This window comes from Alligator mississippiensis, chromosome 1, assembly GCF_030867095.1.
Source record: "Alligator mississippiensis isolate rAllMis1 chromosome 1, rAllMis1, whole genome shotgun sequence".
NCBI lineage: Eukaryota > Metazoa > Chordata > Crocodylia > Alligatoridae > Alligator > Alligator mississippiensis.
The window spans coordinates 437,608,343-437,635,453 of NC_081824.1; the positions used below are offsets into that span (position 1 = coordinate 437,608,343).

Consider the following 27,111-nt stretch of genomic DNA (forward strand, 5'->3'; position numbering starts at 1 on the left):
TACCTGTCCCAAGAATACTTGCTTCATTTCAGACTAGGTTCTTTGGGTGAATCTGATATCTTTTATTAGATCAACTTAAAAAGTTGGAAAAAAAATTTCTTAGCAAGCTTTCTGGTTTAAAAACCCTTCGTGAGGTTGAGGAAGCATCTGCAGTTAGTATGTCTGATGAAGGGTTTTTAAATCTGAAAGCTTGCTAAGAATTTTTTTTCTCCAACTATTTAAGTTGATCTAATAAAAGATATCAGATTCACCCAAAGAACCTTGTCTGCCTATGTCCTTAGACCAACATGGGTACAACCTAAACCCCTGCTCCATCACGTGCATTCTCTGTTCCTCTCAGTTCACATATGACATTTTTAAGCAATGCAAACTCCCTACCTTTCCAGTCAGCTAGTGAAACAGTTTAATTCTGTTTCATCAATTACTACTAATCTGAATGATTCCTTGTTTTACATTGTGCATACACTCTAGGTGAGCAGCATCTACATTTATCCTTGTACTTCCATGTATTCCTGACTGCTCTGGTGGAGAAACCAAGAACATTCTCCATCAAAACCCTGATCCTATTTTTGAATTAATCTAATCTGAATTTCAAGAAGAATTATTTGCTGCAGGTATTGACAAAGATTTACCTGTTTTCTGTTTCACGTAGGACAGGATAGGAAAAATGTAAGAAAATGTTGCTTATTTTTTTAAAGAAAAAGCTGGAGAATGAAGTACAAGAAGATGAAACTAGAAAGCTGAAGTAATCTATAAAAGTGTATAAGATAGGTTTGGTTGAGCTAAATTGAGGTTCCATGTCCCACACAACATATACCAGAAATATAAAAAAAATTGCATGTAATTTTTTTGTTCTCTAGTTACTGCAGTAGAAGATGGTGGCTTAAGTTGGCTACAAAAATCATACCAAAGGATGAAAGAGCAGGCTGAAAGAGAGAATCGCAATTTTGAGGAAATTATTACTGAACGATATGGTGTAAGTATATTTAAGTGACATCTCCTCTTCACAGTTTTTATGCATTTGGAAAAAGTCACTTTCCTGTAAAGGCATAAAGATTTATTGTACTTCCTAAGGCAGGGATGGTCAACCTGTGGCACAAGTGCCATAGGAAGTTGCACAGGAAGCTTCACACAGCAGATCAGGGAGGGGACAGGCAGCACAATGGTAGATGGGGCAGGGATCAGGAGGTAGAGAAGCGGATCAGGCAGCAGGAAGCAGAGCAGCAGATTGGACAGGGGAGGGGATTGGAATGGCACTCATGGACAATGAATGGCTGATTTGTGGAACTCCTGCCAAAAAGCTTGGTTTCCATTGTTCTAGGGTATATAATGATGGTTTTGAGAAAACAAGTTCTTGAAACTTCCATCACGTGATGAAAGTGTTAATGCTATCAGATTTTATTTTTAATTATAAGATTTTGCATTCAATATTTTCCCTCTGTGGGATACTAGAACATCTTGCAAATGTTTTTTCTTTCTTTCTAAGCACAGAGTTAGTTGGTATGTTGAGTTAGTCTGAAAACATCAAGCAGAAGGCAGGGCAGGCTGACATCTTAGAGACTGACTGGTTCAGGATGGCATGAGTTTTTATAGGCAACACTGCAAGCTTTTATAGGTAACACCCTATTTTGTTAGATGCTTCTGCCTATTTTTATCTCTGGTGAAGTTCTTACATGACTATCATCATCATAGGATCTGATCACTTTCCAAAATTTTAATATATGTGTAACAAAGATTTCTCTCAACTTTATGCAAGCATACATACACAGTTCTTAGTGGTGATGCCATATTGCAAGTTGGAACGTTATGTGATAAGTTACGTTTTAATGTGTAGGTTGTTTCCCATTCACTTGTACTCTGCTCAGTCCAGGTTTACCATGAATGTTAAAGCTATGAGCAGTTGTCAAAACTGATCTTGATTAAAATGCCATTTTCTTCAAAATCATTTGGCAGTAGACCACAAAAGTTAGATAATATTTGACATGAGCCACAAACATGATATTTTGATGGAGCAAATGCTGAATCTTTTATATTTAAATTTCAGTTAGTGATGCTGTCTGAGATTTTAGCTTCCAAATTACATTTCTGTTTTACTTAACTAGAGAGGGTAAGGGGAGAAGTACTAAGGGCAGTTGTTGGAAGCGATAACAGTACAAGCCAGAGATTCTGAAAAACTCAATTACTTTAAATCCATTATCAAGAAGCCAATGATTCTGGGTATTTTTATGCTTGCTGCCAGCTGCTACACCTATCTCAGATTTCTTTCTCTGTTCTTTTAGAAAGCATCATTGAGAAGGCTGTGATGAGCTAATCTGGCAGTTTCTAGAATACTGACATTTCCTTGACTCTGATCAGACTTTGGGTTTTCATATGGGTAGAAATAGTGTTGATTGTGTTATTCCTTGATTTTTCTATTATCTATGCTGCTTTCTTAAGATATGTTCCATGTGATATTACTAATACTCCATTAGTAATATCACATGGAACATATCTTAAGGAAGCAGCATAGATAATAGATTATGTTAGTCCTTGATTTTTCTATGTGAAATAAATATCACATAGACTTGCTTGGCATTCCCAAAGAATCTTTTGTCAGTGATATCAATGCATTCTATCTGTTAATTCTTTGTTGTTCTCTCTGATATGGGCATACCTTTAAAATAACTTATTTTTCCTTTCTTTTTTGTAGTCAGTGGAGATATTTCAGTCAAGAATGGAAGAAGCTGAAAAAGTCACATCAAAAAAGGAAAATGATAGAAGAGGAAGATGGGGGAAATATGATTATTCAGAGAATGAGCAGAAAAAAAGAGGACTCCAACTTGTAAGAGAAGGACATGATGAAGGTGACATGGATACGTGTAAGGGATACACAAGAGAGAAATATAAAGTATACTCACGTGAAGACAGAAGTTACAGAAAGGACAGGTCAAGAGAAGAACAAGAATCTAGACATAGTAGCACAGACTCTGAGTTAAGAGACCATGTTTCCAAAGCAGTGAAACGTTGTGACCAAAAACAAAATCAAGAGAAGAGTTGTGCTCTAAACGATTTGAACTGTAGATTTTTGAAGCCTTCTGAGGAAAACTGGTCATCTTGTAGTAGGGATAAAGACTATGGTCTGCAGAAGTCCTCTTTCAGACTACCAACTCATAACTCTTTAAGCAGCAGTTTTCGAAAGCCTGGTGAAGACACTGAAATAAAACCACTTTGGAGGAGAACACATGAAGGTGCTGAGAGATCGGTGTTAGATCAAAAGCCAGTTAAAATGGAAAAAGTTGCTGCTAATTGGGAAGAAGCACCAAAAGGTGAAAGAGAAAAGTCATTGGAAGAAAACCTAAGAAAAATCCCAGAGAAGAAAGAGCCACTGTCAGAGAACAAAGCATCGTGTTCTGGGTATCTTACAATTTATTTTGCTAAGTGTCAGTTATGTTGGCAGGGCAGCTTGTAAGATAAATATAACTATATCCATACTGCGACGAGCTGTGATGGTATCAGATCTCTGAACATATTTGAGTCTTCCTAGTTCTTGAAAGAAAACCCAGGTATGCCAAAAATGATTTAACAGGTATTAACACTTGGGAAATTAGCACTCTAGCAAGTTGTTAAGCAGCAGAGAGCATACTGGGTTGGTAGGTGCCATCTTTGTGGAAAGACTTAAAACCTATGTAAATGCAACTGTTTTTTAATGACCATGAATAGGAGTGAAAATACTAAAATCTAGCTGAATTTAAAATTCAGTAGTTTAATTCCGAGTACATTTGTACTCAATGCCACTTTAATTGGAATCAGTCAGTATACTTTTTTGATCCAAACAATTGTGTTGCTAAATGTTGCTAAATAACTACTGCAACCTGAGAAAATCTTGTATTTCAGTGTTGTGAGGAGAAATGTGTATTTATATAAATACAGTTTCTTGGGGCTTGTTGGGGACCTTGAAGTTAAAGGAGCTATATAAATGTAAAATTGTAGATAGTGTTTGTATTGGACGTTCGAGGAGTTTGACAACAGTTACACAGCTTTTAAGAACATTTTTAATCTCAGAGGCCGCGTCTACATGAATGTGGACATTTGTTTCCCCGGGAACAATAAGCAGTGGCACACCTTGTGCTGATGCTGCTTGTCTTTGCGGATCATCTATGCCACACACCCTTGGATGTGCGGCAGGTCACCCTGGGTTGGGTAGGGGAGGCTGGGGCTGGCAGCCATACTTGGGCTCCTGGGGGCCTCCTGAAGGGCCTTCTGGGGCTGCAGCTCAGAGGCCTCCTGGTGTAATCCTGGGGGCCTTACCTGGGCTCCTGGGGGCCTCCTGGAGTGATCCTGCCACTCAGAGCTTGCCCGGCAGCCAGAGTATGACTCTGGTTTTGGGCAGTGTGCACTGCCCCTATGTGTACCGCCCTACTTTTTTTTTTCTGTACATTTTTTTGACCCTGGGATTCAGGCTCAGAGCACACCTGAATATGTGGTGTAGGGTGCCGCAGATGTGTTTGCAGCACTACATACTGCATGGCTGCGCTTGTCTGGACACGGCCAGAGGTTGTATTTACGTCTTCTGAAAATGCATAACTGTGGCCTGTCTTTAAAGAGTTTTAATCTTGAAATACACTTTCTTTTTGAGTCTTTGGTATCATAAGTTGTCATTTTCAAGGGAAAAACAAGCCTTGTTTCAGTTTGTGGTACTTGGTGTATTTTCAGTAGCATTTCCCATGACAATGCATTACTTTACTTATACTTTGAACACTGGTTTACAGTAGAGCCTGCATCTTTCCTTTGTGATAGGCTGTGGAATAAAAGTTCATCTCTAATTTAATTTAAACAAGCAAAGCCCACTTGTAAGTTTTTGGAGGCGGTGAATGGCAAAATCACTTGAGGAAGATAAAGTAACAGTATAGCAGGGATAAATTTGCTAGCTTTAAGAGGTGTAATTTTATGTTAAAGTAATAGATTCTATTCAAACTTAAATGGCAGAAAAATAATCTATTTTAAAGTATATTTTTGTGGACAGAAGAAAAGATGAATAGGAACTGGATGGAAAAATATTAAGTAATATGTCCTTCAGTCTTTGGTGGCATAATGAAAGAAAACAGTCTGTTCATTAGAATAGATAGAAGTGCTGTGTACCCATGTGTAGGTCTTGGGCAGTCATTTTCTGTGTAGTCGCCATAGCCCTGATCCTGCAAATACTTATGCACATACTTAACTTTACTACTGTCAGTAATTCTCCTCAAAGTAGTAAGATAAGATATTTCCTAGTAGTAAAATTGCAAGGTAATGGCCCAAATGACCATATGTAAGTTTGCAGAACTTAATAAGTTTGGGAAAAGTTGGTAAGCAACAAAGTACAAAGCAAGTAGGACACAGAAGGTGGCTGATGAGACAAGTTGAAATGGAAATGTGAATTGATGAAAATACAAATCAGTGTGATTTGTTTTCCTCCTGCTGGTCTTGTTTAAGTTGCTGATGTGCAGTTCTTATTAGCCGATTAGAAATTAGTTTTGACACTGAACACTTGGAATCTAGCCTCAGGGGAGAGTTTATTGTGGTTATTTCCCCATGTCTATTAATACAGAACCCTAGTTTTCATAAATATATATATTTGCAAAAGAAATACAAGCTAAACCACTGTAGCCTAGCTGCCTGTTAACTATTGAACAATTATAGATACATTTTTATATGTTAGTGAAGAATGGCAGTGTAAATATGACAGTGAAAAACATTTCTTATTAGCATGTGAAAATTAATAATTTCTTAGGTAAAAGAAGAGTTTCTACATTTATATTTAATATTAATAAGAGAGAGAAAGGTCTTGCCTAAGTGAACAACATCTCTGGATGTTTAGTACATAAGGTCCTGACCTTTCAAACATTTACATAGATTTATCTGTCCACAATGAAAAGTCCCTTTGTAGAATCTGGTCTCTAGTTCTCTCTCGCCCTCCTTTTTTTCAATGAGAAGACTTATTTATTTGGTCTGCAAACAAGGCTTTATGGACTTGAGCTTTTAGTACATGAAAAGTATCCTAATGCAATTATCTTTTGTTTTCCAAACTTTGCCCAAAGGTATTCCTTTTCACTACTTTGTATTTATCAGTTAGCTGAACCTTTTTATACTTCTGTGACCACAGACTGTAACGAAGTCTATATTTAGTTCATAGTGGACACACATCCTCAGAACCTTATGTGTCTGAAGGTATCACGTCTTTAAGACACAATCCTTAATTCTTTGTGAACAAAGAGAAGCACCATTTCTAGGTGCACCTAAATGCATACTTGTCCTCTATAAAATATTGAATTTGATTTTTTTTAAAGGTGAATTTAGCAACCTGTTAATTTTACAGGTAATGCTGTTTGTTCATCAGGACAGGTGTTACTTAACATGAGCAAGTGCAGGTCATTCAGCTTGTACTGATTTGCCAGTTGTTCTATGGAGCAAGAACAGTTTTGTAACGACTCTTCTCCACTGTCTTCTCATATTGTAATTTGAGATACAAAACTCCCTGACCTCCCATTGACTTCAGACAGAATTCTGTTTTTCCATTGATTTTAATGGGGCTAGTTGAACTTCAGAACTTTATGGGGTGGGCTTTTGGGATAAGGTGTACTTTTTGCAAATTATTTATGGCCCTGCATTGATTAATTTTCTGCTTCTGGAGTTTTTAACAGTTTTGTAATGTTGTTTAGTGTGCCCCCGAGAGTAAATTTTTCATTGCCATGTACTCATTGATGTTAATAGGTGTTGCTAACCCAGGTCTCCATGTCTCATGCTGACAGTGTACTCATTAGTTTTCTCTTTTCCAGTGAATAGTGGGGGAGTTTTTCTGACCTATATATCAAACTGTTTTGGACAGTTATGAAACAAGTTAATTAAAAGTGCAGAGTTGCATGCTTTGTATTCCTGGCTGACTGTCTGCCCAGAGGATTTCCCCGGAGGAAATGTCCATTCAGTTAAGATAATATGTACTGAAAATCATACTTAATAATGGGATGAAAATATTACCTATATCAGAATCTGAGTAAAGACAAACTCAGAAAAAGGTAGTTTGTTTGAAAACATACAGACAGTGGTGTTGCTGCTTGAATCATTATGGGAGCACATACAAAGTAATGAACATTTCATGTTCTCTCTAGTGAAATATCCCTACTGTTTGTTTTAATTGCTCTTCAGAATCTAGGTTAGGGGATGTAGGAAACAAAAACTTTACCACCTGTTATTTCTCTGTTTTTACAAGGAGTAGGCCAGTAGCATTATTTCTGACCTTGGGGCCAAACTGCATTCTCAGTTAAGTCAATGGGAGTCTTACTGTTGGGTTTTTTTTATGGATATTGGATGGTCACCTTGTGTATGTAAACACAAATTATTTGCAGAATTTCCAGGGAGTTTGTGCTGAGAGCTCCTAGGTTATAAAGTGAGATCATACAATAGAACCATTTCCTGAGTTTTCCCATTTTGCAAGCCCTGTAGGATTTAATTGTGTACATTTTTAATTACAATGAGATGCATGTCTCAATTACGGGAGTAGGGACCAGTGTCATAACTGAATTGGTAACACTGAAGACAATGTTTTTTTGCAGACTCAGATATGGAGCTTGTTCTCTCAACATTTATGAATGTATTTTCAGTGACATCTTTAATATCTAATGACGTATAGAAAGTATTGTTGCAAGTGAATTAAGATGATGTTAGATCACTTCTTACATACTGCTAGTGGATGTAGAACTACAATCCTGTCTCCTGTCACTAATTTAAGAAAGGTTCCACTGGTAAATACCAACACAGCAAAGAATCATGCAGTAGTGCTATTGCCAGAACTTTTTTAAATGAGCAAGAAGTGTTCTTTTGGAGTTTAGAAAATGCGATTAACTTTCTAACAGATTGATCTCAGAGAGAAAGAGACATGGCGGAAAACCATGTGGGGATTTTCTTGCCTGTAAATACAGGGAACTGTGTGTGATGGCCCAGGAGACTCATTCTAGTCCTATTTCCTAAAAACAGTGTAAGAGCAAGATTTTGTTTTTAGGTAAGGCTTGAAAGATGTCATACTCTGATGCCATTTCCAAATTACCCTTCCCTCTTCATGGGCAGTACTGTTATGACCAGATTGTCTTGGAGAACCTTTAAATAGAATGCATGCAACAGCTAGAAACAAAGTGAAATGTTAGTATGCTTGGGGTAGGAAATTAATTCCTCTCTCACTATGAAGCTGTTTCTGATTATATGAATGCATGTTTAAATGTGGATGTATAACACAATCTCTGTTTCAAGTAGAAATGAACCATTTTAATTGGAACATGAAATGGGTGTCCATTAAAATAGCGTTCTCCAATTAAAAAACAACAACAACTGGATTCTCTGTGGCCTTATTTAAATAACTGAGAAATGGATTCAGCTGCCCTGGCAGATATTCTTGAGTACCTGATGAGCAATCAATTTTTGTGCTGAACACTGCTTTTAGTATTTTTTTTGTTTTTGTTTTTTGAAGTCTTGGGGTTTATAAATAAAGTACTTTTGTGTTACAAATATGCTTATTGCAGGTAATTCCTAACTATCCAACACTTTTGTCATACACTCTTATGTGTAGCACTCTTAATACTTAAATCATAAAGTGAATACCAATTATTTTTAATGTGGCTCTCTGTAGTAGTTAGACATTAATTTCATTTTATAGATTAGCAAACGGAAGTGCAACAAAAAATCATACAGAGACTGGATTGTATTTTAAGTATGGTCTCAACCGAAACTCGGTTGAAGCACGAGGATGCTGATACATGCCATTTTGAAGCATGGGGATGCTGAAACATGAGCCACGGAGGCTGCTGGAGCGCACTAATTAGCATGCTCCAGCAGACTTGATTAATCGAGTCTGCTCTGATGTGCTGTATTTACAGCACGTTGGGGCAGCCTCTCTGCACATCTGCAAGCACCCCTAATGTCCTATAGTAGGTTAACTGCTTTGTTTATCCCTTGAACCTATTCAACCCTCCTTCACTTCTGTCAGACTTGTAAAACAAAATCTAACTTTCTTAAGCATCTCGACAGAGAATTCAACACTTCACTGTCAGTCATTGGCACACCTGAGTTAATGTTCATATTAGTTACTGTTACCACATCTGAGTTTGTTTTTAGGTAGAACCAAAAAACAGTCTGAAGAGCTGTGAATTGGAAGATTGAGATTACCAGGAATGACTAACAGACAGAAAAATTCTAGAAGAAAGGATATTTTGATTAATTGAACATCAAGACCATTACAAAGGAGAGAGGCTTGTTGACAAATATGGAGTAAATTGAGATTAACAGGAATCGGATAGATTATAATGAGGCATGAAATCAATTGGCTCCATCAGCACTGTCTGAATAGAAGTACTGCTACCACTGTCAGGCATTTAGTTTTAAACTCTGGGTGGAACAGGAATCAAAGTGGGGTGCAATTGCACCACTGCACCCTCCTTGGATCTATCCCTGGTTAGGACCAATGAACTTTCAGTGCAACTTTTTAGTACAAGCTAAAATATTTTGGTAAACAAAGCTTGTCCTAAGCGCAGATTAAATTTAAGAACAACTCAAAGCTTTAGAAAGAAAGAAATGACGTATCTCCCAAATTGGAACAATTGGGGAAAGTTTGATTTCCCCTCTCCTCCTCCTCTTGGGTTCTGAGGTGGACACTAAGGAGGAGGAAAGGGTCTTAAGTCAGGGAGCCTGGCTTGGGACTATTAAGTATTTTGTGTTAGAATGTGAATAGATTTCTATAAACATTCTTAATTTCTCTGCATAGAGGATTTCTATAAGTGTACTTAAGCAATACATTTTTTTAGCATTTCGACTTATTTGCCAATGACAGTCAAATAATATGTCGTATGTACGTTGTTCTTTTGTTTCCTATGCACTGAATGCTGCTTGTATTTTACCAGACATATGCCAAAGGATGAGACTCCCCAAGTCCTTAGTGAGGAGGAGATGAACAGGCTGGGAGCCAGAATTTTGAAAGCAGAACTGATGGGAAACATGGTAAGGTTTGTAAGTTTGCCCTAACGTGTTGCTGTCGTTGCTTTTGCCAGCACTATGAGCTACATGCTGTGGCTCATAGTGAAAAAGAGAGGCTGGAAGAACAGACAAATTGTGAATTGTATGAAAGGCTCTTAATTAAGCCCGAGATTTAGGTGCAACCTTCTTTGTGACTTCTAAAAATGGTGATGGCCAATTAGGTAGTGTAGGAGATTCACCCCCAAAAGCCTTTAGAAAACAGGGAACAGGTATGAAGCAGCTCTTGTAGGTTTGTGTCAGAAAGTGATGCTAAACCTGCAGTTGTTGAGAATCTCAGTCTCAAGAGGCACATCCCCCTGGTAGGGGGAGAGCACGAAATCCTAAAATGCAGTGTAGAATGGACAATGGTTATTGAGTACTGGGGTGATAACATGGTCCCAGAGAAGTCAGGATGTCATCTGTCTTCATTTTGGCACTGGCAGGAAAATATTGCAGTTTCCACTTTTTCCTGTTCAATAGGAAACCACTGTCCACTTGTCTTCATCTGCCATGACAAAGATGGAGGGGGAATTTGCATTGTGGTAGTGCCTAAAGGTTTCAACCAGATCTGATCTAAAATGTGTCAGGTTCCCATTTTACTTTGCCAATCAATCATTGTGTCTTGAGTGGATGAGATGTAGTCAGCTTTAAAAAAAAGAACTGAAAGGCATTTTAGGTACTCAGTTTCCCTGTCAATTTTGGTGCATTTTATCTTCCTGATTTTTAATGTTTTTCTCCATGCATGCTTGGAAAAACCACTCATATTTTAAAAAGCATAATAAAAAACTCTGTGAACAGGTGTGCTTGGCTGCAATAGCAGAGCTTGGCCTTAGTGAATCAAGGAGGTCCATTGCAGCCCTGTATGCTTGAAGTGAAAACCTCTGGAATTGATGGAACTGAGTAGACCCCGACTGCTGTAACATTTATAAAAGAATCAAACTGACAAAGGATCTAGATATGTTTAGGGAGTAATCATAGATGATACTTTTAATAATAAGAATGTAGATTAATGTAACAATGTAATATACTTTTTTAAGTAACAGAAAAGAATATCCCTAGTAAAAGCATTCTGCTAAGTACAGATGATGTATGTGACATTTTCCCTTTTAAAATTGTTTAACACAATTCGATAGCAGCAGTCAAAATCATAATCTTGCTATTTGCTTCTTCATTTGATTTAATTGTTATAGTGTAAGATTGGAAATGTGAGACCCATACTCTCATTTTAAAACAGATGAAAATTAAATTAACTTTTTACACAACAAAAAAGTTGTATAATTCTTTGTCCAGATTTAAAATGTGATGTATTTCGCTCAGCTTTCCTAGTTTGCTGTGTGACAGGGAGTAAGGCACCTTACTTCTGTGGTGCAAATGGAGACATGATTCTGTGCGAGTCTTAAGTTGTGTAGGTGAAATCTATGATTTCTGGGCAGCAAGAATATATATTTTACTATTTTAGGCCTCGTTGGATTCAAGTCTGCTTATCAACCTGTAATGTAAATTCTTATGCATTCCACCACTGAATTTGGCCCATTGACTCTAAGGTAATATTAATTACAACATTTTACATCATGACAAGAGAGGCTAGAACTAGAAAAGCAACTAACAGGAGCATGAGCGACTGGTGCCTCCTGATACGGGGGGGGGCACAATTTGTGGGCGTCAGCATCAGCGGCGGGGTGGCGAGCGGTGACCACCCGCAGAAGTTGGTGTTGGCAGCGGGGGGGGGAAGGCAGGAGGGGGGTGGGTTGTGAGTGGCAACTGATGATCACCTGCAGAAGCTGGCAGCCAATCTCGGGCCTGGCGGGGGGGAGGCAGGTGCCCCCAGGTGTTCCCTCTACGGATTGCCTATGAATACGAGGGTGCAAATAGGTCTTTCTTTCCCCATCTCTGTCCTATCCAAGGTATAAATTAGTTTCTAGCACCAAATTCAAAGATGATGTGTAAGGGAGTGTAAATTTAGTAGAGGATGTAGCTGTGAGATTTACATCATTATATTTTTAGTATGTCTTGCATGCTAAGGGAGCAGAAAAACATTTAAATTATGGTAGTTTAGACTTGTCTCTGTGGCTGCTTTTCTGGCTGCAAATGGCAACTATGCATATTGCTGAAGGATTTTATGAGCATAAATTGGTTAATATTTGAACAGTGCTGTTGAAAATGTAATGTGCTATGTGTTATCTTGTTATTTTAAAAGTGTGGTGCTGTGCTTCAGATGCATGTGATTTAATAGAGATTATATTATTTCTATATACTGGTGTTGGTGATTTTTTTTTCTTAAACCAAGCAGCAGCAAGAGAAATGAACACTTGGTAATCATGGTTCTGTAAATAAAAGCTCAAAATAACTCAACTCAGTCAATATTATCCCCCCCCCCCTTTTCTTTTTAAGGATTTAGCTTCCAAACTCCAAGCCCAGCTTGAAAATGCACGTAAACTAAAAGAAAGTAGAACACAGACTCCATCAAAATCTGACAAGGAGGTAAGGGGAAAATATTTTTCTGTTATGTGCTGTTGCAGTATATACAGTACAGATATATAGTACCAGTAGTAATGATATTTGTCAATTTTGAGTTTAAATTTACAAAGGTTGTCTATAAAAGAACCAAGATACCTAATGAGTTCTCGAACATCATTCAGTCTAACTATAGTAAGCTTCTGTGTGCCATTTGTCCCAGTATATACTTTGAAGCCTGTGGAGCATCTTAGACACACAAACAGCACCATGGCCAGATCCTTGTGGCATTGAAATGCGTAGCATAATACTCTATTCAGTAGTCAACTTCAAACAATTAGGGCTTATGTAGCGTCCTTAATAGAGGGCTCATGTAGCATGCATAGTATTCACTGGGAGCTGTGCACTGGAGTGATTTTGCCTGTAGATTTTCGGTTCTACTTAGTCTGTATTGGTGTCAGTTGACTGTTTATACCTGAACAGGATAGGATACTATTTTATACCATGAATTTCTGGTGGTAATATAAACTGAAAAAATGAAGGAGGAAAGGATTACAGATTTATAATGTCTGAGCAATATTCCATTTTATAGACTCCAAAATAAGTAAACCTGTGTAAGTAGATTGTCATATAGTTCATCTTTATAAAGCTGATACAAATTGAAATCTTTGTTGAACAGTTTTTCAGTGAGGGAATTACAAAGTAGAACTAATTAATTATTTTCTAAGCTAATTAACAGTTCTTCCAGGTCCTAAGAGACGCATATATGTTTTTAAAGCAAATATGATGCATAGATTATATTTTAAGGACTTTGTTTTTTTCATTAGATGACTGGGAGGAAACATATAATAAGTAAAAACTAATAAGTATTGTAATTGTGCATGCTGATGTACTAAGGAAAAACAAATGCTAAGACAAAAAACAAATACTAAATACTTCCATTTTACCAGAGTGTATTAGTAATATTTATTACTATTAGCAGAAGTGCATATTTTAAGTGACAAGAATACCTTAGAATAATGAAGAACTATATTATATTTCTCCCCAAAGTACTTACTTATTTAACTGAGCCATAATTTACTTAAAATTTTACTTATCCTTAAATATTACCTTATCCTTAAATTTTTTTTTATTTCCTGCTTAATTCAGTCATTTGTTAGTACCCTAAATACTCTTTCAGCTTTGGTGGATATAGTGTTTTATCACTTTTGATAAAGATTGGTAGCATTTGAGCTCACATTTCCAATAGAAAACTACACATTTTCTCTTCTGTTTCCAAAAACAATGAAATACAACCTAAAATTAGGATTACTTGTAGAATTAGTTTAGATATGAAAACATCATCATGCTGTTTGGTAAAAAGTAAGCTTTATGAAACTGTAATGCATAGTCTAATTCATAAGCAAAAGTCATTTGCAAAGTAGTTTTGGAGATTGTCAATTACACTTTAAGGTCTCATAAAAAGAAATGCTTTTATACTTCCTAATCATTATTTCTTAATTGTATAATTAGCATTTGATATGGGAATCCTTTTCATTTTGCATTCATATTCAACTACAAATTACAGATTTTAAATGGAAAATGTGTTTTTCTATGTAGATACAGAATTCCCACTGGCATTTTATATATCATTTTTCAGACGCTACTGAGTTTTACTATAAAGAATTATATTGCAGTGAGGAACAGAGTATGCCTGTAGTGGATTTTACTGTAGCCTCCAGGATACGTGAGGGGAAAACTTGCATATCAGAGTCTGTCTTTTATTGATAAGGGAATGCTAGTTAACACAGTTATTTTCAAGGTTTTTTTAAAAATCTTGTGAGGAGGGGGCTCCATTTATTAGAACCTCCAGCTGAAAGGTTGTTGTGGTCAATATGGAATTTGTCCAGGATATTATCTCTCTCTGCTGCTGTTACTTATTAGTGGAAGAAATTGATTTCTGGATGCTGCTTTGTGCTCCTCTGTTTTGTTTTCTATGAGTTTGCTGCTGCTTTCTTGTAAAGGAGGCTTTCTTGCAAATGAGTGAAGGAAAGCCCAGTTCAACAATTCAGTTTCAGGATTCTAACACATTCCTGTCTTCCCCTTTGCCTCTAAGCAAAACAACCTTTATGTTTTTGTGTCAGGTTTCTATTCAAAATGTAAATATTTTGTAAAGCGTGTTTTTTTTAAATAGAAATCCTGCCTATACCAATGGATATCTAAAACTAGACTGGGTGGTTCTTTTTTTTTTTTTTGATTAGACAATGTTGGTCGTGGTTTTATTTTTCTATATATTTATTTGACCAATACAATCCTATGATTTATGATATACCATTTCAAGTGCAGTAACAGTTTGCAGTTAGACTTCCAGCAAATAGTCTGTACAAGGCATAGTCCCAATAATTTCTGCCTTTATTTTTCTTTGAGGGCCTAGAAAAAAAATGTTAAAGTGTGCCTCGGCCGGGCTGAACCGACTCGAGGTGATTCAGAAATTACTCGTTCGTCAGGGCGGGCTGGTGAATAGAGAGGCTGACAAGGCTTAATGGTTGCAAAAAACTTTACTTACGTCGCGGGTGGCTGCGACGGAAACGGTTCGGTTGTCTGGACAACAATATGAGTTGCTCCAGCTGGTGAGGCCAATGCCAGTAAATTTGTCCATAATTCAAGCCGGCGGGAAAAGGGTACGTCTGGGACTGCGTTCGGCGATGGGAAGAAGGATCGATAGGTGATCAGTCTATCGATCAGCTAGCCGCAAGTCGGATCTCTAAGAGGCACTCTGCAGCGTGCTTAAAGCTCTTCGACTTGGGCGGAAGTCGCGCTAGTTTTTAAACGGCCAGCAAGCCAATTACTGGCCGCCGCGTGTGAATAATTTAGCACTAGCCAATTGCGGGGCATGAATTTACATCCGAATGGCAGGAACTCTTTGCACCGTGCATCTCCATGCTGCAAAGGGAAAATGCATCCTGCAAAGACAGCTGCAAAGTGGCGGGAACTCTCTCCTGCACGCGGGTTCTTTATGCAGCAAAAACCCTCGCTGTGCAAGAGGCTCTCGTGTGTCAAGAAAATTCCATAGTTCCGAGGCACCAAACTCACTGGGTTATGACATGCCCCCTTGCCGACGGCACAACTGGAACTTTCGACACATGAGCACATTATACGGATTCACTGACTTTGGCAAAGCCCTCGCAACCAATATATATATAAATACATAAACAAATAACTTTGAACACATAACAACAACTGTTGATCATTGTCTGATTGGAGAACATTCCGCTTCGGTCCGTCTTCTCCTATAACAGACAATGTCAGTAAACGTCCAACAAATGAAAATAGTGCCATAACAAGTCCTGAGCAGATGGGTTCTTTGCCGTCTCAGTGCCTCCCTCGCAACTATCACTTTCTGGAATCAGGTGGTTGTGGATTACCGCTTCTGCTGGGGTCAAACCTGTGAAAAGAACAGAACAACAAGACAAAACACAACGAGAAAGAATCATAACTGGCTTCACTGTAAGGATTCTGCGTGAACGTCGGAACGGCGAGTCATCCAGTTGTGATGAACAACAATAGGGGGACAATCAGGCTTCTCTTCTAGTTGGACAGAATAGGTGTTGGGATACTGTCCCGGCCATTGAACTGTCCCTTTGTGAACTTGTGGATGAGACTGATGAGGGTGAGGTATTGAAATCCACACCAACTCGTCAGGTTGGAACTTAGGCTCCCAAGGTGGGGGTTTCTGGACATTAGTTTCATCCCATAATGGTTTAGCAGTGTTTAGTGAAATAGGGACATCGTGATTAAATTTAGTCCAATTTTTAAACATCCCTCCTCCTCTAAGGCGAAGCTGCTCCTTGTATAGACCTATGTGTCTCTCCACAACGCCGTTGGACTGCGGATGGTATGGCAGATGAAGATGCCATGTCACGTTATGAAGACGAGCAAATTTATCCAAAGCATTAGAGTTAAACGGAGGTCCTCCATCAGACTGAATTTCATGAGGGGGTTGCCAGGTGGCAAACACAGCAGTTAAGGCAGCAATAACAGCAGTGGCATTGCTTTTTCGCAAGGGAATAACCTGCAACTGCCTAGTCCCCAAATCAACCACAACTAGTCCTTTATTTGGTGGTTTAGACCCTGGGAGGGGTCCCAGTAAATCTACCTGCCAAACTTTTCCTGCCTGAAACTGTGAAGGATCAAAAGCTCCGATCTGATGCTTGGTTTTATGACACTTTTCTTTAGCACACGTTTCACAGGCCTGAGCTACCTTTTCCCAATCCCTCCTGGCTCCATATGAGGCCGGTTCTGTAATGGTTCGGCACCAACGTTGATGACAAGCCCGTGGTCCTGGGTGACCCCAATTTTCGTGAAGCCACGCGAGGAATGGATTTGCTTCAGGATTAGTGGTAGATTTGACAGGCAAAGCTATGTCGGTCCGGAGTGGATCCTCCAAGAGCCTATCAATTACCTCATGCACTGGATCAGTATCTGAACGATGGGACTTAGTGTGCCTAATCAACGGAAGGCGTACAAATCTAGTTAACGTCCTCCAGATGTCTCGCCAATCATCCAAGTTCTCGGTGGGAAAAGCTGTGCCCATAAGAATTTTGTAGATATACTGCGAATCAATTGCGATGATCGGAACTGGGAGTGTATCGTTATGATGCATCAAACAATGCTCTAATACCTTCAGGAATCCTAATAATTCACATTTTTGGGACGAATTATCATCTGGGTCGGCTTGGAAAATTCCCTTATCATGACAAGCTTTACAGTAATATCCATAGGCTCCTTCATGCTGGGAGGTTCCATCTGAGGCCATCCACGCTGGGGCTGAAGTTCCATACAGCGTAGGAACCTTTTCCTCATCTTCTGGGCTTGGATCAGGTACCATGTCTTCCAACCTCCAACAATGCCAATTATAATGGTGGGTTAGTACTAGCGTATTCCAGGTCTTAGACTCCCCTTGAAAATGTGGGTCGATTCTTCCTGCGTCCAGCAAGGGTAACAATGTGGCACCAGGAGTGCGTAACGTCCCATGCCCCCTTGCTAACGGCTCCACCAGTTGTTCGGCTAGGAGAATCTTTCCCATAGCTCCATATCGATGTTGCGCCTCTTGGAGCGTCTTATGGGCCGTGTATACTAACTCATTGCAGGGGTTGTGCACGACAGCCCACACGTGGTTGGTGGTGAATCCAAGGGTTACGGTTAGTGACTCACCCATATCGATGGCATGGAGTTGTGTACCTTTAACCGTGGTTAGCAGGCGAAGCAGATTCTGCTGATCCTTTTCCGTCCAAGGTGTGGACTTTCGGGACTTGTCGGGAATCTGTCGCTGTAATTTAGTGAGGAGTGCCAAATCGCTAGGTTCAACATAATGTCGATACCAATTTAAATGACCCAAAAGCTGTTGAAAATGCCTCTTAGTGACAGGGTGGAACGTTTTTAGCGGATCGATGTTAGGACCCTCATGCAATACTCCGTGGCGGATGGAACCGGTGTATCGAGTGCCAAGGAACGTAATGTCATCTACAGGATGTAGGCTTGACTTTTCCTCTTTGATTGTCCATCCCTCACTTTGAAGGTGAGCAACTAGTTGGTTTACTACACTGGCAACTACAGAGCTATCGTGACCCATGATGGCAATATCATCCACATAACTCCAAATTTTTAATTCTTTTTCTGAGGGAAGAGAGTGCGAAGCTCGAAAATTCTTCAGGGTGTTATTCATGGCACCAGTGGCTAATGATGGAGCGTTGCGATATCCTTGCGGACATACTGTCCACCTGTACATGATGCCATCAATACACATATTCAGTATTCTCTCCGGGTCAGTTATTGGGATAGAAAAGAACATATTTTTCAGATCTAATGTAACTCCGACCCACGGACTTTGTTGGAACTGTGCCATCTCAAAACATGCACTGTGGCAAAGTAGACGGATTAGGTTGTTGCAGTACTTGGCACCTTTTATTGACTTCTCGATAGTCCACGACCAACCGGGCTTCATTAGGCTTCCCAGGTTTCGCCACTCCCCATCCTGATGATAGGTAGGTGCTGGCTGTTACGGTCTTAATACAGCCTCGTCGCTCAAGTCGCTGCAGAAGGTTAGTAAGGGACTGTTTCAGAGAATCCTTAGTTGGGATTGGCCGATATCGCCAGGTGGAAGTGTCGCGAAGCATTGGTCAATGCCAGTCCTGCTCTGGGATAATTACGGGTAATGCCTGTAGCACTTGTTCCCTGAGGTCAAGCGTCTTTATCCCCGGGATTCCTAAAATGTTGATGCCCCCTAGAACAGCTTCTAGGGGATATCGGTGGTCCTGAACCCAAAACTTGACCTTCGTTGTGACAGCGATAGCATTAAGCCCTTGTACCTTGATCGTCTTGGTGGTCTTTTGATGAGGTATCATCGAGGTAATCACATTGGTCTGAGCTCCAGTGTCAAGAAGGAAGGATACCTGTTGTTTGTCATCCGGATCGGTAGGGTTGTAAACAGTGAGTTCAGCATATGGTTGAGAATCAGTAGGATCAGGTCTGAGTTGAGGAAGGCCGCCGGCGGAGCCGACGGCCATTACTCGTTTTTTGACGGATCCTCAAAATTAAATCCCATTGCTTCAGCTATACTGGTTTGGGCCTTGTCTCCCAAAAGTCTCAATTGAGCCTTTGTTAATCCGGAGTGAGCGAGAAGAAATCCGAACATAGTTCTTTCCTTTAGAGTTCTTTCCTTTGAGGTTCTTTCTTTTGGGGTTCTTGGAGGCAACCCCCATGGCTCTTGCTGAGGGGTATACCCTTGATGCCTAGGCCTCAATGTTGCAGCCAGGTACGCTGAAGGTCAATCCCTTGTGTCACCAGAAGCTTCCTCATCTTGCTTCATGAGTGCCTGCAATCGTGGGAGATGGCCTAAAAGACTTCCCACTGGTTGTCCTGCTATCAGGTTCAAGAAGAGTCGGAGTGTAACAGCATTCGCTCCTCTGTACACCTCCACGCAGGCATCTATGGCTTCCAAGGGCGTTGGAATTGCCCCGGGATCCGATAGGTGACGATGAGCCCATCTCTCTTTTTGCTGGACTGCTGTTAGTCCCATAGGATTTGTTTTTGGTCTCCATGAGAGATACGACACTCCAACTATAGCCAGGAGAAGTTGCTCTGCTGTAGCCTTCTTCGAGCAACCCTCGTGCCAGGTGTGAAATTTGTGGATTACCTGTCCCAACACAAGCGCCGGGAGCGGGATGGGCCAGTGGGCACTGTCCGTGACCACATTCAAATCAGTAGCGCGCCCTCCGCTCCACGCTGCTTGTCGTGTCAGGGCACTCACTGCTTCTTTATCCAGAGTGTCGGATCCAAATTCCACTATCAGTCTTCCTAACCATATGGCCAAGGTTTCTTCTGGCCTTATTTTGGATTCTTTACAAAGCTCTTGTATCTCTGGTCTGGTGCGTGTACAAGAGATAGTGGTGGTAAGTGTAGCACCATCTTCATCCTCAACATGCTTCGTCACAGCTATCGGGTAAGCTGCGGCAGAGAGAGGGTTAAATTCTGCGTCTGGGAGCATTGGGTACATCCCTCCTCCCATTGCCCCCTCCCTGTGGTAAAGAGGCGTGGTTGCAGGGAATGATGTCACTTCAGGGGGTGGAGTCACCAAGGGAATCCCTGCCGGGTCTTCCAAAACTCCGCCCCTCCTTTCCGGGTTCCCCGGGTAGCTCGTGCTTCTTTCTGCACCATTTTCTGCTAGCAGCATCATGCGGCTGGCACTGTTAATAAACGCCGCTCCGGAGCCCTTTGCTGTCCGCTCCAGCGATTCTTTACCCGCAGTATACATCTGAGCCTCCAGATTCGCGTATTCCCTCAGTAGGCCCGTTACTGCACGGAACAGCACATTGATCATCTTTCCCTTTTTCCATTTAATTAGACCCCACTTCGGTTTGTGACGGCCCTTAGTTTCTAAATCCTCCCGCAGCTGAACGAGGAGCTCATGGCCCCGCGACTCAGGCACCAAATCCGGACAGTTGAACCAGTCCGCGGGGGTGGGTTCCCCCCCTCCTTTACGTATCGGGTGCATTGGGCGAACTCCTGAGCGGGGGTCAGCTTTTCTGCCTTCCGCGCTTTCACCCCGGCTAGGGATATTGTTGATGTTTCCTCTGGGGGCTGATAGTAAACCCGGTCGCTCCCCATTATGCATCCGAACTCCCCTAGGGATAGCTTTGTTCTCTACTCTTTCACCACTGCCTCTTCTCTTTTAACGGAGAAGTAACCTTCAATACTTCTTTCCTCCCCTTCTACCGCCTGGTGGTAAGTGATATGCGCCCATAGATCGTTAGCATTCTCTACGTGGCGGTTCCCGGTGCGCCAGGGGCAGCATCCAATTAAGTTCTTCTCCATCACCGTGCCCTTTAATCCCATCCTCGTCGCCATGTCTCGGCCGGGCTGAACCGACTCGAGGTGATTCAGAAATTACTTGTTCGTCAGGGCGGGCTGGTGAATAGCGAGGCTGACAAGGCTTAATGGTTGCAAAAAACTTTACTTACGTCGCGGGTGGCTGCGACAGAAAAGGTTCAGTCGTCTGGACAACAATGTGAGTTGCTCCAGCTGGCGAGGCCAATGCCAGTAAATTCGTCCGTAATTCAAGCCGGCGGGAAAAGGGTACGTCTGGGACTGCGTTCGGCGATGGGAAGAAGGATCGATAGGTGATCAGCCTATCGATCAGCTAGTCGCAAGTCGGATCTCTAAGAGGCACTCTGCAGCGTGCTTAAAGCTCTTCGACTTGGGCGGAAGTCGCGCTAGTTTTTAAACGGCCAGCAAGCCAATTACCGGCCGCCGCGTGTGAATAATTTAGCACTAGCCAATTGCGGGGCATGAATTTACATCCGAATGGCGGGAACTCTTTGCACTGTGCATCTCCATGCTGCAAAGGGAAAATGCATCCTGCAAAGACAGCTGCAAAGTGGCGGGAACTCTCTCCTGCACGCGGGTTCTTTATGCAGCAAAAACCCTCGCTGTGCAAGAGGCTCTCGTGTGTCAAGAAAATTCCATAGTTCCGAGGCACCAAACTCACTGGGTTATGACAGAGTGAAACAGAAGTTATAATCTCTGTGTAGAATCTTTGTAAATATGGTTGGGTATTTTAAAGCCAGTGATTTTACCTTTTTTTCACCCCTTGGCCAGTCCATGGGTGAAGGAAAACAGAAACCTTCTGAAATTCCTTTATTTACCTTAATATCTCATTTATTAAAATAACTGCATGGAGGTAGAGACATATTCTCTAAGTATTCTGTATATCAAATAATTATATTTTTTTATAATTCAGTACAGTCCAAGACCAGTCTAAACTATCTTAAAATTGTAGGAAAGAAATGGTATATTTATAATAACTTTTGTATCAGTACTCGTGTACTAATACTCCCTATGTTACCCAGCTTAATTTCACATGCTTGGCATTTATTTAATTTTTGACCAAACTGCAAGTCTGATATGTGTCCAAAATATAGAAAAGATGATAATTTATATTAGTTGAGACCTTCAGTTTGTTTTTTGGGGGGTATTTTAATCATTAAATCTATGGGATTTTACTTTTCCCTGTTTAAAGCTGGTGTCTAGAGGTGGTGATCTTACAACACCTGGTCCATTGAATTTCAATGGTTCTTAAGTAATATATACGTTCTTAAACAGGATACCAACTGTCATGAGCCCAACCAAATTTTGGGGTGTTCATGGAGTGCTATGCAGGCTTTTGTGTGTTTTGCTGATATGGCACATGTGGTCTGATTGAAAAGCTAATGTTACGCTGTATCTATTCATGTTGCTGTTATTTCTGTGTGCATTACATTATGCTGTCTCTCCGTATCTATGATTCTGAACATAGTTTATCCAAGGGAACTGAGGGATGCATACTTGGAAGAGAGTACGTGAAACTGCTAAGTCTCGATTGCCCTAGTGTTACTAGGGCAAAGATGGTTACCACTCCTAATCGCAGACAGATGGGGCCACTGGTAGGATGGACATGCAGGGTATTGTCTAGTCATCATGGGAGAAACAACTCCACAATAGCAAAGGCATCTGAGAGAAATAGCCCATTAGCCAAAGGAATTCCAGGTGCCTTGGGGAGATAGCAAGGGTATAGATTATAGGGAGTAAGGTATAGGTCAGGGAGATGAGACATTTCTAGAGAATGCTGAGGCCCATGATAAAGTGGGACAATGTTGATGGGCCGGGGGTGGGGGAACAGGGTTGGAAGCATTTTGGAAACTACCTTTGAGATGAAGGAGGTCTTTGGATTTTCCCAGGCAGGAGGAGGGTCCAAGTCTCTAGCAGTCAGGGCTGGCAGGGTCAGCAAGAAGTTTGATCTCTGAAAATACCGGCAGGTCTCTAGAGCACTAAGTAGTAGATGACAGAGTAAGAAACTTGATTTATCTTTTTGTTCTGTCTTCAAACTAATAGTCAGTTTTTCTTATATAATTATTTTCTTCTATATAATAAATTATTTTGTTGTTTAGTCTCCTTACTGCAGTGATTCTCAACCAGGGTGCCATGGCACCCTGGGGTGCCTGGAGATCCTTTCATGCAATGTCAGCATTTAAAATGTGCAAATCTGATTCACATAAAAAACCCAGGGATTTCAGATAGGAACCCATAGTGTTCAAAACTTTCTGATCTGTTGTGGTCTTTCTGAGTTCTGTGCAACAGAAACGTTGTTTTTTGTTTTTCTGTAGTCTGAAAAACATGAAACAGAAGAGCTGGAATTTTCTGAGGGGTACCTTGAGCCTCTCCAGGGGTGGCTCGTAGCATCTCCAGGGGTGGCTCGAGTCTAAAGAAGTTGAGAACCACTGCCTTACTGATTGATTCCCTGTGGTAGAGTGATGTCTGGGCAAGTGATGTTACAGGTTATTCTCTGGAAAGGGGGACCTAAAAATTCTTTCACACCCCAAGGGGAATCCACCTGGAGCTGGCACAAGATCCCCTGGTGCGGTGGTGGTGCTTGATAAAGGACAGTGGAGCTGAGGCTTGCAGGGATAAGGAGTTATCTGGGGGCAAACCTTGGTCTGCTCTATGGGACAGACAGTAGGACAGCAGGGAGAAACTTGGGGCTCTGGGATGGGAATACGACACCAACTTTCTTAGTTAATTTTTATATTGTTTTTCTTAGCTAACATTTTGGTAAAAGTCATATAAAAACTCTTTTAGAATCTAGCCCTTTACTAGGGGTGATTTTCTTGTTCCAGATTTGCCTTGGATGTGTGGTTAAGATGAAACTATTCAGTTGTATAATAAACATAATGATTTTATGAGACTACTGCTCAATATCTGACAATAGCAAGTTGGGAAGACTTCTCAGTAACAAGATATTGGGAAATAAAACACCAGTCTAGGGGGAAATAATTGGCACTACAAGGCACCTTTATTAGTTTTTCCTCTCTACGCACTTGTAATTATGTCAATATCTGGTTTCCCTGGATGCATTACAGATTATTTTCTGTGTACTGGCAACTTAAAGTCAACTTCCTGATTTTCAGTTTTGTTAATTCTAAAACATGAGCAGCATAACATAACCTAACTTTAAATCCTTAGCTTGACAAAATGCCTAACTTCTAGCATCATTGGATGAAATAGCTTTAATCGAAAACACTGATTTTTATGTGGAGTTACTAGAGTGTTGTTCTTACTCCCTTAAGCCTCCCATTCAGCAGGATGCTTAAGGGGTTGCTTAACTTGCATTGTGAATAGCCAGGTTTTTTACTTCCGTTGGGCTAGTGATATACTTTATTTAAACTTTGTCCACTTTGCTTAAGTATTGTGTTAAATTAAGGCTTCGTTGATTACTATATTTGTATCAAATGAATTATTGTATCAGCCCTGGAATTATATTTTTATTATATAAGCTACATTTCTCATTTCAGAGTTCTTTATAATTCAGTACAGACATGGAAGTTGGATGGGGGGAGTTCACATATCTATTTTATATGAAAAATCAACTGAAGTTTGTTCAGCTTTAGGAATTTAAAAATTAGGATTACATAGAAATACTTTGTCTTTGAAAGGACATTTATTGTTTTGCGTACACTTTAGGCAAGAGGATATGATATACATTGCTATTCACTCCATAATCTGTAGTGATGAAAATATAGGTGTTTATTGTGTAATTATTTTTTAGCCTTGTGAAGCATTGCCGGTATACACATACGATTTACCATTGACCTTGTTGCCAATTTGTGGTAGACATTGTTGCCTATCGTTCTGATTTTCAGGGTATTGTTCTAAGGAAGTAATGGCATGAATAGATTACATGCTTAATTTTTGTTATTCCTGGAATAAATTTTCCACCCCGTGTAAAATTTGAGTCCCAGTATAACCTTAAGAGTAGAGATAAAATCTCTGGTGCTTATTCGTAGTAAAAGAAAGAATGTCTGTTACCATACACCTTTTTACTGACAGAACAAAACTACTGGGGAAAAATAAAGCAAACCAAAAGATTGTTGCAATATATAAAATAAAAATTAAATCTCTTAGTCAGAAGTTAAAATCAACTATCATGTATGTGCAACTTGCTGAAGTACAGGGATTGAACAGAATTTAGTAAGTTCACTTTGGTATAGTTTAAGAAAGAAAACTCATTCTTCTGTTTCATATCTCTTCATCAGTATGCAGGTAATACAAGCCAGGATCTGACTGCAGAGTGATTGTTGCAGACAGTTCTTAATAATGATGTATTAAGCATAAAATATGAAACTAACTGAAATTGATATGCAATTGAAATCTGAAATTAAGTTACTTTGCCTGAGGTACCATGGAAATCCCGACGAGAATGTAAAGTTATGTAATTAATGCATTGGTTTTTATATAGGTCGGCATATTATTAAAAGCAGGAAAAGGACTATTTGGAGGATGTGAACAGAATTCTGAAACATACTAGCTGTCAGATGCCCTACATCTATGGGTGTTGAGAAATTAGCAAATATATTTACTATGCTATTATCCACAAATAGGTTTATTGGTGGCACTATCGTGATTTAAAAAAAGGATGGGAAGTTTTGAAAAAATCAAAAGCAAATGTAGGACTTCTGGTTCATGCAGAATCTTTGCTTTAGCCATGCTATGGGCCCATATAAGATTATAAAGAAAAAGCTTTAAAATGAAACATTTTGGCACAGCAGGTTTTCGCATTTAATTGCAAAGGTTTGTATGAAGATGGGATTATTTAATCAAATTGGAACAAAGGACTGTCTATATCAAGCACTGGCAATGTTTTTGGCCAGAGTGCCAAAAACATCCCAACCTCAGCTTATAAGATGTTGGCATGCCAGAGGCAGACCGGGGAGCTGCAGTGGGCTCGATCCTTGTTGTGGCAGTGCAGCTAGCTATGGCTCCTCACCCACTGTCTGCCTGGAGACAGACATACATGCTCCACCAGCTGCAAGGCAGGCCAGGGCTCCACAGACCTCGGTGCAACTGTTTGCAGCCCCCCACTGCCTGCTGTGAGCAGCCGGGGCTGACTGTGGCAGGTGGCCAGAAAGCTGCAAGCTGCTTGCATTGAGGTCTGGCCTGGATTGTTGCTGGCAGTGGGTGCACATGTACCTCCAGGCAGATGGTGGGGGAGGGGCCAGGGTTGTGCTGCCCCAGTCTCTTCCCCACCATTCACTCTGAGGTGCACATGCAGCTGCTGCCACCGGCCATGGAACGTGGGCTGCTCGCAGCAGGTGGTGGGCAGGCTGCAAACAGCTGCACTGGGGTGCAGAGCCCTGGCTGGCTCTGTGGCTGCTGGTGGCTGCATACGCACCTTGGAGCACATGGCTGGGAAGGGGCTTGGAGCAGTGCAACCCTAGCCCCTTTCTCGTCATGCATCCAAAGTGCACGTGCAGCGTCTGCCCGCCATGGAGCCAGGCTGGGGCTCCATACTCTGGTGCACCGGCTACCTGCCACAGAGCCCAGGCTGCTTGCAGCAAGTCTTGCTGCATAGACTCCATAGCCAGCAGCAGCTGCCCAGAGCCAGGGCTGGCTGTGGTGTGCTGAGCAAAATGGCCTCATGTGCCATGCTCTGGCATGTGTGCTGGGGGTTGCCAACACATGGTCTCTATCTCTTACAACAAAATGCAGTAATAATTCAGCAGGATGTCTGATCAGATTTTTTGAACTAAGGATGTGCAGACATGTTTCTAGGAGGTGTTTCAGGTACAAAGTGGGGATAGTAAGCTAGTGTTCAATCTGTAGTGGACTATTTTATGTTCAGATGCTGTAGAACAAGTTAGTCTGCACCTGAGAGGTGATATTGATATAAATAAGGAAATACTCCCTAGGTGATCAGCAGCCTTTTTTGAGGGTGTATCATCCTCAAGTTCATTCCTCAGTTCATCAACAGAGTTGATCTACAGCAGTGATTTTCAAACTGTTCCATGACAGGTCGCTGTGGATTCTGTAAGGGTAATGGTGGGTTCTGCGGGGGTAATGGTGGAGAGGACTGAGAAGCAGCGTGCTCTCAGTCCGGGTCACATGGCTGTTGGATAGGGATATGGATTGTGCAGCAGAAGTAGTGATATGGCAGGGGTCTCGTGACTTCAGGAAGTTTGCAAACCACTCATCTATGGGATTTTGCACAACTACTCTCCATGAAGAGGAATGTTCCTTCTATCTTCATTCATCCTCCTAGAGTAACTTGGGCTGAACTTTTCTGAGACACTTTCC

General features: G+C 40.8%; 1 protein-coding gene across 1 annotated transcript in view; it reads left to right on the forward strand.

Annotated features, from left to right (window-relative positions):
- CWF19L2 (CWF19 like cell cycle control factor 2) overlaps positions 1-27,111 on the forward strand; it is a 173,413-nt gene that overhangs the window by 47,700 nt on the left and 98,602 nt on the right. The window contains exons 7-10 of the mRNA XM_014600714.3: positions 861-976; positions 2,690-3,393; positions 9,903-9,999; positions 12,406-12,495. Coding sequence (XP_014456200.1) covers positions 861-976; positions 2,690-3,393; positions 9,903-9,999; positions 12,406-12,495 — 1,007 coding nt within the window. The remainder of the gene's footprint in view (positions 1-860; positions 977-2,689; positions 3,394-9,902; positions 10,000-12,405; positions 12,496-27,111) is intronic.